The sequence below is a fragment of the Pygoscelis adeliae genome, unplaced genomic scaffold, assembly GCF_000699105.1.
Source record: "Pygoscelis adeliae isolate BGI_AS28 unplaced genomic scaffold, ASM69910v1 Scaffold77, whole genome shotgun sequence".
NCBI lineage: Eukaryota > Metazoa > Chordata > Aves > Sphenisciformes > Spheniscidae > Pygoscelis > Pygoscelis adeliae.
In genome coordinates, this window is record NW_008825216.1 from 2,722,407 (window position 1) to 2,735,676 (window position 13,270).

General features: G+C 36.7%; 1 protein-coding gene across 1 annotated transcript in view; it reads left to right on the plus strand.

The window, feature by feature from the left end:
- The window catches only part of LYST (lysosomal trafficking regulator), a 69,172-nt gene that overhangs the window by 35,845 nt on the left and 20,057 nt on the right, over positions 1-13,270 (plus strand). Inside the window, exons 22-33 of the mRNA XM_009329164.1 lie at positions 295-931; positions 1,453-1,630; positions 2,556-2,725; positions 4,127-4,357; positions 5,287-5,453; positions 5,944-6,096; positions 7,521-7,712; positions 8,351-8,529; positions 9,706-9,912; positions 11,209-11,385; positions 11,872-11,948; positions 12,892-13,080. Of these exons, the coding sequence (XP_009327439.1) occupies positions 295-931; positions 1,453-1,630; positions 2,556-2,725; positions 4,127-4,357; positions 5,287-5,453; positions 5,944-6,096; positions 7,521-7,712; positions 8,351-8,529; positions 9,706-9,912; positions 11,209-11,385; positions 11,872-11,948; positions 12,892-13,080 (2,557 nt within the window). The remainder of the gene's footprint in view (positions 1-294; positions 932-1,452; positions 1,631-2,555; positions 2,726-4,126; positions 4,358-5,286; positions 5,454-5,943; positions 6,097-7,520; positions 7,713-8,350; positions 8,530-9,705; positions 9,913-11,208; positions 11,386-11,871; positions 11,949-12,891; positions 13,081-13,270) is intronic.

Genomic DNA, 13,270 nt, shown 5'->3' on the forward strand with positions numbered 1-13,270 from the left:
GGTTAGCTGAGAGGATCATAATGTAAATCCAGATACTCCAGTATATATGGAAAAATTATTTTGCATTTTATGTATCTTTCAGATTTGTGACTTGCTAAACATATGGCTGCATAATAGCTTGCTATCTCTACTTGATCGGCCAAATCTATGCTAGCTATGCCAGGTTTTGAATCAGTTTTGCCACATAAAATTAGCTTGGGTCATCACTATGTTAAATGTATGTGGAGTTTAACATTGAGGGAAAAGCTTGTTTCTAGTGTAAAAGGAATGCTAAAGATAGCCTTATTTCTCTAGGGAACACTTCCAAGGCTAGTGTACAGCAGAAGATAAGCTCTCAGGCACCTAAAAGGCTTTGCAAAAGCTTACCAGCATCTCCTACTTCCTCACCTCAAGTCCATCGAAAAAGACTAACTGAAAGAATGGGAAGGAGCGTTGATGACCTGCAGATCATTGGCAAGCATGACTACATTGAGCTCCAGGGTAGAACTGGTTTTGTAGAAAGTTCTGAAACCATAAAGAGAGTACAAGAAGAACTCTTTCTTAGCAGTTGTGAGTCTGCAAAAACAGTTTGTGACTCAGAGTTAACATCTGCCGAAACATTTGAAGATATTGCAAAAGAAGAAGAGTTATCTGAAAATGCATTTGAGAGTAAAGAAGCAGATGCAGACCTGAAATGTAATGAAGGTGGTGGTGCTGCAGCTGAGCCATCACTATGTCGTCCAGACAATCTGAAAGGACTGCCTTCGTTTCAGAAAAGCCAGAGTAATTTTGCAGGGTTGGGCTTAGCATTTTCTGTTCATGGAGGATCATCAGCCATTGCTCGCTGGCCAAGCTTTGCTGACAAGAATGTGCTTCCTGAAGACTGGGAGAGTCTTGCTTTTTCTTCAGCTAATGAGAATACCCAAAAACCATCTGAAAGCCCTGATGACAGGTAGGCAGATAAACAAAGTAATAAATTAGCAGTAGCTCAGTGTATGAGCTTTAATTTCACAGTTCTTGGTCTCGATTACTATTCTACAAAAATTGGAAGCCTGAAAATTAAGGGAATGTTTTCAATGGCTGTCGTAAACCAATTCATTAAGCTTTTAGTCTATAGAACTGTGTTGTTTCAATTTTTGCATTACTTATATAGAAAACTTTAAAAATTGGGAATTTTGCTATCTATGGTAGGAGTGGGAACTTTTTATGCTAGCTGACAAAAAATCTCAAGCAAGTACTTCTGGTCAGATGATCCTTTTTGCTATCTGCCATCCAACAACAAGTGTTAATGAAGAGTGGTAATAGGAGTACTGGAGAAATGTTTGCTGGATTTCCTCCTCCTCCTCCCCCGTCCCAAGAGTAGTTAACAATTATGCATTTTTTTTTAATGCTTCCTGTTGTAGACAATGAACTGTGGTGTTGTGGTTTAACCGAAACCAGGACATGCGGTAAAACATATTCCTCTGTTTTCAGATGTACAGAAGACTCTCTTGTGCTTATCTGTTGTGGATTATATGACCTCTTGCGCGGAGTTCTCTTAATCCTACCAGATATCATGCTAGAAGATGTGATGGACAAACTTATCCAACCTGATTATCTTATAGTTCTTGTGAACCACCCATCTCCTCTCATACAACAAGGCGTCATTAAAGTAGGCCTATATAAAATGTTTTCAGCTAAAAGTTGTGAACTGGCATAGTTAACGTGGGAAACATGAAGTTTTGTTAATATTTTTTGTTTTGCTTTCCTCAGTTTTCTAGGTTTACTTCTGAATTTTGAGATGTTTCCACCCCCACAGATTTAAAAAAAAAAAAACAACCAAACAAACAAAAAGACCCCCCAAAACCCCAACACAAATGTAGAATCTTTCAATAGATAAATATAGTCTATGATCTAAGCCAGAGGGCATATGACAGCATTACTGATGTAAATGGAAGCAACAATGCAGAAGAAGTCAGTGACCATCTCTTCAAAATTAAATACATGATGCACTGTGTTAAATTAAGGTGCAAGCAAAGTTTTGACTTCTGACACGGTTGACTCTCAGTTATCCTGGGGAGTCATCCACATGTTTGTGGCCTGAACATGGACTTGAGAGTTCAAAATGTTTTCAGAGATTTTTGTAGTATTAACAAGGACAGTGTTCCTGGATGATAACATTATGTAGATGAAAAACTTTGAGTAGATTTGTATTTTAATTTAAGAAGAATATTATATGGCTTTATTAACAAAATGATCCAAAAAATTGTGCATGCACTTGCATACACACCGAAGTGTGGAATTTACCAAGTATAAAAAGTTTAAATGTATTTATGTATGCATTCTGTAACTGTTGTGTGTGACTTCATCTCCCCCAAAATGGACTAAAAATGTAAGAGTCTTCAGATTAAAAGGATAGTCAGCTGTCAGTTGTAACAAAGGCAGTGTAGATTGCAGTTGCAATAGTGCAGTTGATGGTTTTTAATCTGGAATTTAAAAAATTTTTATTTCGAACTGTTCAAATCAGACAACTTAACTTTCAAGGGAGTTATATTAAATGTTTAAATCTTACATCATAATTATGCATTTATTTTTAGTTGTTGGATGCGTATTTCAACAGAGCAAGGAGGGAGCAGAAAGAGAAATTCTTAAAGAATCGTGGCTTCTCCTTGCTAGCCAACCAGCTGTACCTTCACCAGGGGACTCAGGAAGTTGTGGAGTGCTTTTTGGAAATGCTCTTTGGCCGCTCTGTCGGCTTGGATGAGGAGTAAGTAATGCTTTGCTTTTGCGTCCTGTAACTTAATATTTGAACTACAAGCAGCACACTTTGCTGCTGGAGGCAAGGATGTGATAGCTTTCTAATTCCTGTTCTCTTCCTAGTAGTCAACAACCATAAAAAAGGGTCATTCAAAACTCTTTTGAAATGGTTTGCTTGTAGCTTTAACATTTAAATGTATGGGTGCGGTCAGCTGAGATCTTCTAAACCTTCAGCCCTTCTGAGGGCCTCAGAGGCCTTTCCGCTTTGAATGTCCTGTAATCACTTTAACTCTTCCTGTTCTTTCTGATCCTACGTGAAACTGATTTATATCCTTAGAAGTTTCAAGTAGTAGTCACAAGATTTCTGCTACTGGATTTTGGTAGGTGATTAAGGAAAAAGCTTGATGTCACAGCTGCTTCCTTGGCTTGGCCCTGAGTTTAAACCCGTATTTCCTTTAGGGAAAATCCCACAAATATACCATTTCTTTGAACCAAAGAGCCACCTCATATTGACTGGAAAGGAGCTTACCTTCAAGAAGACAATTGTCGAAGCAAATGTTATTTTTTAGAATAGTCTGACTACTTAATGGCTGTACAGGGAGAACATGCATAAGTATAGTCAGCAGTGCAAAAAATCTTGCAAAAAGCTCCTTCTCAGTTGCTGCCTCTGCAGGATTTGTAGCCAAATTACTTCTGCCTGATGGCCTGATCTTCACCCCCCAAAAAAATATTCTTGTTTAACTGCAAGACTTAAACCTGGCTGCTTAACTAGCCCCAAAGCAGAGAACTGTTATTTCCTCAGGACTGATCATGGGGCTGGAAAGGTAATTCTTACGGCTCAGATTCTTTTAGGATTGTGTATAATAGTCATGTGATGGGCTGATAACCTTAGAAAAGTAATCCAATTTATTAATGCACAAGTAATACAAGGTCTGAAGCACTGTTCTGAGTTCTACAGTCACAATAAGCCAGAAGTTACCAAACCTAATTAAACCTCAGCAGTAATGGATATAGGATATCAAACCTGCTGTCAGTCAGTATATTATTATATTGATGCCAAGCTGTATGTGGTTTCTTGATAGTGTCTGTGCCAGTTGTAATACCTACTACTGGAAAGATGATGAGTCATATGTTTCTACACTGATTAAAAAACCCCCTCTGTTTTCATGAAGTCTATATTGTAGGCAGCTGGTAGTTAGCTGGAGCTTCCGATACGCTTTTTAGGCACTTCATTTCCTTGTGGCTCTTTGAAGTGTTTATTTTGCTCTTATTTCCTTTAGTAGACAGGCATTGTTACTGCAGTGAAATGTAGGAAATTGCCGTCTACGTCTGCCAAAATACTGGCGTATACTAGTTGCATGCACCAGGGTGCTATTTTAAGGATGTCACTCACTTATATTTATGTTAATAGATTTGATCTGGAAGATGTCAAGAATGTTGGACTCTTTCAAAAATGGTGTGTCATTCCTGTTCTGGGTCTTATAGAGAACTCTCTGTATGATAATGTTCTGCTGCATAACTGCTTCTGTCTCCTGCTACAAATCATAAATTCCTGCTCAAAAGTTGCAGACCTACTGCTTGATAATGGTTTGCTGTACGTGTTGTGTAATACACTGGCTGCTCTCAACGGACTGGAAACAAAGTGAGTATTGTATCAGTTGCTATAAAATAGTCTAGGCACAACCTTAAGTCCAGCAAAAATTACTGTATTGTATTTGTTCTACTTTCTAAAATGATCAGAGACCATGTACAAAATAACACTGTTTTTGAGGTTTTCAGCTTTAATTATGCCTGTTAGCGAAAGTTAATGTTTAGATATTCAGTTCAAACAACGGAATATAAAATGTTCTTTCCATGCCTTAAACTTTCAAGTGAAATGACATTTTAAAATGCAAGTTTGTCACACTGTGTGCACTTCGAATGCTTTTCCTAAAACTTACCTGAACAGTAAGATAAAGGCCCAGGAGATGGTAGCGTCCTACTGTATCTATAGCCAGTCAAAAGTGCAGGAAAAGTCTCTCCTGTGCTGCCTGTGATTTAATTGTTGATATTTTGAGTAACTTAAATTACTTCATTAATTACAAACATTCTGTACTTTAAGAAAGGTTATACAGTGAAGGAAGGAGAAGTGAGGTTTTCTTAATTTATTTCATTAGTTGGTATCCTGAAGAAATAGACAGACTTCCTTTTTACCGCAGTATAGTTTTAGTTCAGCATGGTTACAAAATGAGATATTATCCTGATTTTTTTTTTGAGAAATACAGGATTTCAGAGCTGTTCTTTAGCTTCGAAGTGTGATAATAATACATCATTGCTTTTCCAGTAAAACTTTGAGACATTCTAACATTAAGAGTGTAACAAAGATTTGCAGGCATCCAATCTGCCAAAGTTAACACTGAAGAGGTGTCTTTGATTACAATTTTTAGCCTTCAGCAGTAACATTTTTGTATGAAGTACAATATAATATTAGTACGGTTGGCAGAAATAGCAAGGGGAATAGTAATGGGTCTTGTTATGGGTTACCACCTACTAGAATTGTCATGTTTCTGGTAACTACAACTTTGTTTGCAGCATTCCCTTGAATGACTACAAGTTACTTGCATGCGATATACAACAGCTGCTGGTAGCAGTTGCAATTCATGCCTGCAGCTCCTCAGGTTCTCAGTATTTTCGTGTTGTTGAAGACCTCATTGTGCTGCTGGGTCATCTTCAAAATAGTAAAAATGCAAGGATGCGAAGTAAGTTATCTGCTTATTTTTGGGGTCACGGGACTGGAGAAGTCTTCCCCATTGATTTTTGTTTAAATTAATATTCCTGCCGAGGGAGAAGGGGGATTTTTCTGGTGATGGATCTTCTTTCTCTTCTAAGTGGTTCTCAAAGTAGTAGTTTTCCTCAGGAGCCTGCCTTGTGGTAAAGAATTGTGTACTGCTAATCTGAACAAAGTGATTGTAAAAGTTCATTAAGGGTATTTAAATGCAAATGTTCTCTACAGTTTCATTTAGCTTATTTCAGAGTAATCAAATTGAATGGCTTTTCCATGAGAACTCATTTGTGTACTGTCTATCTGTGGAATAGTGAGGTGACTTTCTATGACTTCTGTGGAATCGGGAGTTTTACAGCTCTTGACCCATTTTGCTGTGTTCTTTTACTTTTTTACAAACATCTGGTAAAAATTCTAGAAGATGCGTAAAGAATGCCATGTGTCCTTTTTTATGCCTCTCTCTGTAGATATGGCAGTTGTTCTGCAGTTGAGAGTTCTTCAAGCAGCTATTGAATTGATAAAAACTACAGCAAACCAAGATGCTCGGGAGCAGGCCGGTTCCGTGCCATCACCATCTGCACCACATCGTGCAATGTTTCAAAAGCGTAAAGGCATTGCTGGTGAGTAGCAGAAGTGTAGTAATCTTGTACTTTCTCCTGTACGTATTACTTTCAAATGGTAATTTCAGTGATATAACAAATGAGTCCTGTTGCTTTGCTTTTCCTGGGGATTGGCTTTATAAATCAATATATATATATTTTAGAATAGTTTAGCCTGTACCCATTTTGAACTTGTGGGGGTTTTGTATGAGGAGGAGGGAGTGGGGTACGAAAAGGAAACCTCAGTCACCTTTTTCTCACTGCAGTGTCTAAAGCCAGATATTGCCTTCTTTTGAGATTCTCCAATTCACAAGTTGCTTAGTAAAGATGTTTTTAAAGTAATTCATAATGGTTTTAATAGCCAACTTCACAGTAAGGAAATACGAAAATAAAGTTAGTGCTTGTAACTTTAACACAGCTATGATGTGGGGATTGCATTGTTGCACAACTCTTATTTAGTGATCATCCTGAAGTAAATACCTGGCACTCCAAATTAATAGTTGGGAATGCGAGAGTCCTACAACCACTGTAGTTGTGCTTGTAAAATATTTGTGCAGTTCTAGCTTTAGCAGTAATACTTTCTCTGTATTTGATAGCTTGTGAATCATTCTGTAAAGGTTTTGGAATCTTCTGGCTGGAAATTGATTTTTGTATATGTCTCATCTAAATGAAGCTGCGCTTAAGACTTTGTAGAAGGTCTAATTTAAAAACCTGACATGTATTTGAGTTAAAAAAAAAAAAACAAACCACTATTATTCCCTGTTTACTATGGGAATGTTTCTCTTGATATGGTCAACTTTTGAGGCCTCTCTCCAGCAGCGTAGTAAATACAGTGAAAATATTTTTATATTAGTGAATCTTGTAAGGCACTAAAGATAAAAAATAAAAAAATATAGCTATTTCTGAAAGAAGCAAGTACAGTCAAGGCCCACCAGTTCATTTCAAGAAAATTTTAAGGAATATTCTTATAAGTTAGAAATACTACTTCTATCAAAATTAGTGGCAATGGGTATGGTACAAAACGTGTTTGTTTATAAGCTGTTAATATAACTGACTCCTCATTTGTGCTAATAAAGCTAGTTTCCAATATGCAATATTTTTTGTTGTATCATTAATTTTTAAACCTTTATTCTAATTATACAGTAAAAACAGGAATAAAAGTAACTTTTTTAGAATCTGCTTTACACAAAAATATGCAAGTTGATCTTGAGACTAACTCATTTCATGGTATCGCTGCTTGAATCTTATATATTATTTTTCAAATAGAAAAGCTTTGAAAAGAAGGAGAGAAACATCCAAATGACACTTATGGTCCCTTCAATATGAATGCATTTCAAATGGTTTTTTTCCTTTACTGATGTGAACTCTTTGGATGAAAGCAGTTGCTGAGTGATTAATTCTTTGTGCATTTTAGTAGGATGCTATTAATGCTTCTCTACTTCAAGGCTCCAGGAAGTTTTCACATGCTCAGTCTGATGCTCTGCTGATGAAAATGCGTTCACTGGCAAGTGAGGAATTCAACATGATGATGCAGCGGAGAATGAGCCAAGAAAATCCTATCCAAGCCACTGAGACTGAGTTTGTACAAAGGTTACAGAGGCTAACTGTTCTAGCTGTTAACAGACTCATTTATTTAGGTAGGATTTCCTTTTGTTCGTTTCTGTTCTGACAGAGCCAATGTAGTGCTATATGAAAAATAGATTCTTGCTTTTGGAATGTTGAAGTGTTTGAGAGGAAGGTAATACCATTGACGCTAGTTTAATGGATTTAACCATAAAACATCATTCTCTGTGATTTGTCTCACAGTATTATGTAACTGACAATCTGGATACAGTTTTTATCTGAATGAACTGAACAAGTTATTTTAATTCTACGTTAGTCCATTCCTGTGTTAACTGCCTGAATTATTACCTGAAGATTTAACTCTGCCAAAGGGAGCATCTGCTCTCTTAAAATGCATCAGTTTGCATGTTTCTATGAAACGGCTACATTTGTTAGCAAGACTTGATGACTTTGGGGGCTAGTTCAAATTTCACAGAAGCAAGAGAAAGCTTAGCATGTGGGACAAAAAATTGAATGGCTCTGTGATTAACTGTAAATGTTGAATAAATTGGTTCATAAGGGAATCGAAATAAGGAATACTTTTTGATAGTTAAAATAAAAAGTATGGTAAGTATAGTAGTAAAGGCAATATTTGATTTAATGCCAACTAAAGGATCATAGGATCTTCTTGCTTGAGATGGTACTGATCAATATGTACCTCTTAAAATTTAAGCATCTACTGAAGAGTGTCTTGATGTACTGGGTATAACAGAAACCACAAGTCAAAGCAGACTTTCAGCATCCCAGCTGGAAGTTCCTGAAGAGGAAAGCCAGCAAGAACTGCCGAACAGAACAAATCCTTTTCTTAAAGAAATGTTCAAAATGTTGGTGGAAGGAATCAAAGTATCCATTGTAAGTAATTAGATGTTGTCCACATTAAAGCGTATTTCATAAGGTTCCTTTATTAAGAACTTTTTATGCATAAAGTCTTCTGTCCATAAATGCTTTTCGTCTATAATATATTTTAGAAGCTGTGGCTTTAAAAACTCTGTTCAGCTTCCCAGTTATTCTGCAGTTGTAAAATAATAAATGCATCTGTTCTGATTTTTACCTTAACGTTTAGCGAAATTCTGCTTCTTGAACAAACACACAAAGGTTAAATAGATTTCTGTGTAGTCCACAATTTTGCTTTGTCTCTTAAACCTCAAGGTTTAAGTTTGCTGGAGCCTAGAAAACAAGATCTGCTGTGCATCCACAAATGATGGGGAGTTTCTGAGCAATTTGTGTCTATAATATATTTTAGAGTTGGTGATGTAACTGGGGGGAAGGGAAACTTTCTCTTTTTTCAGTTGTTGCCAAAGGGCTGAGAGTTTTCTTTTCTAGTGTACAGGTGTTAGCTTGTCAACCTTTCCAAGGTGATCAGGTTTCGCTTGGGTAATTTGAAATGGTGTTATTGTAAAACTTAACTTGCTGCTTCTTGCTTCTTTACTTCTCTTAGGTTGTCTTTATAAAAAGTAGCTCAACCTTATTTTCTTTCTAGCTCTGGAAAATTAAGTTTATTAGGTCTGTTATCTTTCAATCATGCCATACTTGTAGTACTTCTCAAAGATGGCAGATTTCTTTTTGTGAGCACAAGCATGTCAATCCAATGCCTGGTTTCTAGCCTTTTGAGGTAATCCATTCAGATACTAGTGATTAACGTAGAAGGGCTATTCATTAAAATAAGCAAACAAAAAACCCTTTGATTTTTTTTCTTTAAACCCTCTACATCACAATTTTCACTTTTTGGATTGCTGTGTAGTCCCTCTAACTGAATATCCAGTTTAGCTAGGAGTTGTGTTCCTAATATTGGCAGATTGAGAGAAAAATGCTTATTTTATTAGAATGAACAAACCCTTCTTTCATTTTTAGTAGAACAACTTCTAACCTGTAATAATAATCAGTAAACTGAAATTAAACACTATTTTGGTAGAGAGATCTTTATTGTTTTACATATTGATCATATTAACTGTGTTTGTTTTGTAATGTGAAAAACTTGGTAAAAGGAAGCCCTAACCCTCTAATATTAAAAAATTCTCTCTTACTTAGGGCACCAGCAGAATGAACACACCGAAGCAGCAGTGGAAGAGAATCCTCTTGTCATGTAAGGACACGTTCCGTACGCAACTTGGCAGGCTTCTTGTGCACAACTTGTCTCCGGCAAGGCCGCTGCAAGAGAGAAAGCAGGCTTTGGAGATGGTACATGAAGTAAACCATCAAGAGATTATGCGTGACTGTCTTAGCCCAACTTTGCAAGTAAGCTCAAGACTGTTTGAGAGAAGTTTAAAACCTGTATTCAGTTTTTGGTTTAAATTTTACCATTATTTAGAACTGTATGTGGTTAAAGTTATTCACTGCTGGTTTAGCAATGTTTAGTGTAATGACAGCCATGTCATACAAAATACCTGCGTGTACCTCTGCAATTGCTATGTTATCCTGAGGATAGATAGTTTTGTAAGAGGCAAGATAGGATTACGTCTGGGTATGTTGACTCTGTAGCACATCAAACATCACATATCCTGTGTAATGCAGAAACAAAAAGTGGTACTAGTTTTAACATGAAGAATTTTACTGAGGATGCTTGAAGTTAAGGTACCTTGAAAAAGCAGATCAATGAAGGAATTACTCTTGCCTTGGAACTCTAACTGAAGACTTCCTGAAACTTGTAAGAACTGATTGCCACTGGATTTTAAGAGGCGTCAATAAAAGCAGTACTCTCTTATTTAGCCTTTATTAATTCTTAAAGTGGGATTGTGTATTCTATGTTCTAAACAGCTTCTCCCTGCTTTTCTGGGTTTGTCAGGAAAAAGCTTTTTTGATTGTACTCTGTTAGTGCAAGCTTGAGAGAAAGCATTTCTTAGAGCCACGATCAGGAATCGGGTAGGAAGGTTGCTGTTTGAGATCTTCAGGAACTGCAAGAATGAAATAAATGATGTAAGACATGCCACAGTTTGAGTCACTGTATATTAAGGAGAGCAGGTACTTGTTAGATGAACCTATGACACTTAGGCATGTCTGATCACATATACGTTATTCAATTAAATTAATGCTTTCATCAGTAAGAAAAGAGCTGATATATTAGCAATGGCTTCTTTGGGGGAGTGTCATGTTGAGTGCATTTATGGCCTGTGTCTGCTTAATTTCATTATCTGTCAGCTCTAATTTGGTTAATCAAACAAGGTGTAGCAATCTTGGCGTGCAAAATTAGGAGTCTCTGGCACATATTTCCTGAAGCATAAACAAGGCTGCAGGAGCTGAGTATTTGGAAAAGAAACCTAGCTTTCTTGTAAGCCATTTGAAAAGTCACAAGATGCTGGGGGAAGTCTTATCATGTGGAGGATTTAATTCAGCATGTTCTTTCTAGTTTTATAACAGTTTGTCTTGAAACATTAAAGCAGCCATTTTCTTTATATCAGAAAAATTAGAAGACACCTGTCCAGGCTGACTAGAAAAGGGGATAAAGTTGGAGGAAAAAAACTGCTCAGTGTTGTATTGTGGAAATGAGAATGACCATACATCTTTTTCCCCTCTTCCCTTCTCTTCGTCTTTTAGCATGGACCTAAATTAGCGCTTTATTTATGTGAGTTAATACACAATCACAGCGATGAAATGACCAAAGAAGAACAAAGAGCAGCAGGAGACTTCGTGAATACATTAAAATGTTGTGGCTATAAATGCATTCCCCTGAGCCCACGACCAAAACCAGATCTAATAAAAGCTTTGAAAGAGGTTTGTGAATAAAAACTTTACCTCAAAAACTGGGTATATTTGAGACAATTGTCTCTTATATGGGGTCAGAGTTTTCTAGCAAACAGCTGTTTTGTTTGCTTGATGCATGGATTATGCTTTTGGGGATTCTCTTTGGGTACTGAATATTTGTCACATATGCTCAACGCTTCACAGCAAGCTCACATGTTAATGCTTCTTGGTTAAGCACATTACTTAACCCAGGCAAAAGTGAGAGTTCATAGTAAGCTACTAGTATCTCTCACTGTCAGGAAAAAACTTTTGATTCCTTGCAAAAAAAAAATTATATCTTAATATAATAAAACTGCAGTAACTGAAATGAAGTCTTGATGGTTTAAAATGCTGTGAAGATATCAGTTCAACAGTTTTGTCAGTCTTCCTTTTTTAATTTGGCATATCCTTTAGCCTCTGCTTCCTTATTTCATCCATCTGAAAAAAATAAAAGTAATGTATAAAACTTCCATTCAGGATCAGAAGAAATATGAGATGGAAGAAGGTGTAAACAAAGCTGCTTGGGAGAAGACAATGGCTAATAATCGGCAAAAGTAAGTGCCTTCTAAAAGGGGCTGCAAGAACTCTGTAAGAATGTTTTCTGTTCAGCACGCCCCATTGCAAAGTTGCCTATATGATTATTACAGATGTTTTTTCAAATTAACAGCACTGCTAGCTTTCAGGTTTTTATTTTACCATTATCAAAATGTATATGCATTTTCATAGGTTGTATAATAAATGGCATTGTGTGAAATTCAGAACACTGAATTGTTTTTTGGTCATTTGGCATTTCACCCTTAGTTTTACAGCTGTTGTATCTGTCCAATCACCTCTCCTGTTGCTGTGATCTGTGCAATTAAATGTAAGGCGAATGTCCCTGCAACTAACCCTTATCTTCAACGAATAAAATATTATATTCAGCATAGTATTTGAACACTTTTATGAGTGATGTAGACTACTGCTACTTGGCCTAATGTAAATTTAGGTAGCTTGTGGTAGATTAAGAGGTTTTTTTCCATTAATTTACATTTCAGGCTTTGCCATAAAAATCAGATGAGATGCACACACAACCTGCTTCAATGCAGGCAGCTGTAGTAGCTGTAAAGGTCAGCTTAGTCAAGTCTGTCCAGATAAGCTGTAAGACTTTATGTTGAATAACTTAAGAGATCTGAGCAGTGGTAAATTACTGTTCTTAAGATTTTTATTGTAATGAGTATACATTAATTAGTGAAGCATGCTAATATATAGCCCTTGATCTTCTGATTGGTTTGTCTTGTCTTTGGCTGCAAGTAATAGCCTTTTTTTGAAGGCTAAGCAGCAGAAGGTATTCATGAGTCTCATGAAAACTATGTAAGCTGAGTTGCTCTGCATCTGCTGTAACAAGAACTATGGCCATCTACTGCCAAACTGATTGTATTCTGTAAGGGTTTTTGGTGTCTTGCCTTCCCTTTTTAGTGTGTTTATTTGACATTTCAAAACACAACTCTTTTTCCTCAGTCTCTTTCAACGTCTGGATACAAAATCTAAAGACATTTCTAAAATAGCTGGAGACATCACACAGGCTGTGTCTCTGTCACAAGGAATGGAGAGGAAGAAAGTAATCCAGCACATCAGGGGGATGTACAAGGCAGAGCTAAGTGCCAGCAGACATTGGCAGGAACTTGTTCAGCAGCTTACCCATGATCGGTAAGTTGTTCTCTCATCTCAGTGAAAAAGCAAGAGAGACTCAGTGCCTGACATGCTTTTCATTCTACTTAGAGGCACATGAAATGTAGATGATAATAAAATTAGAACTACTTACTTTTGCTAATCATCTGATGGTTAAAGACTTGTGAAATACTTCATTTATTCTCCTATTTTTTTAGCGTGAGTAGCC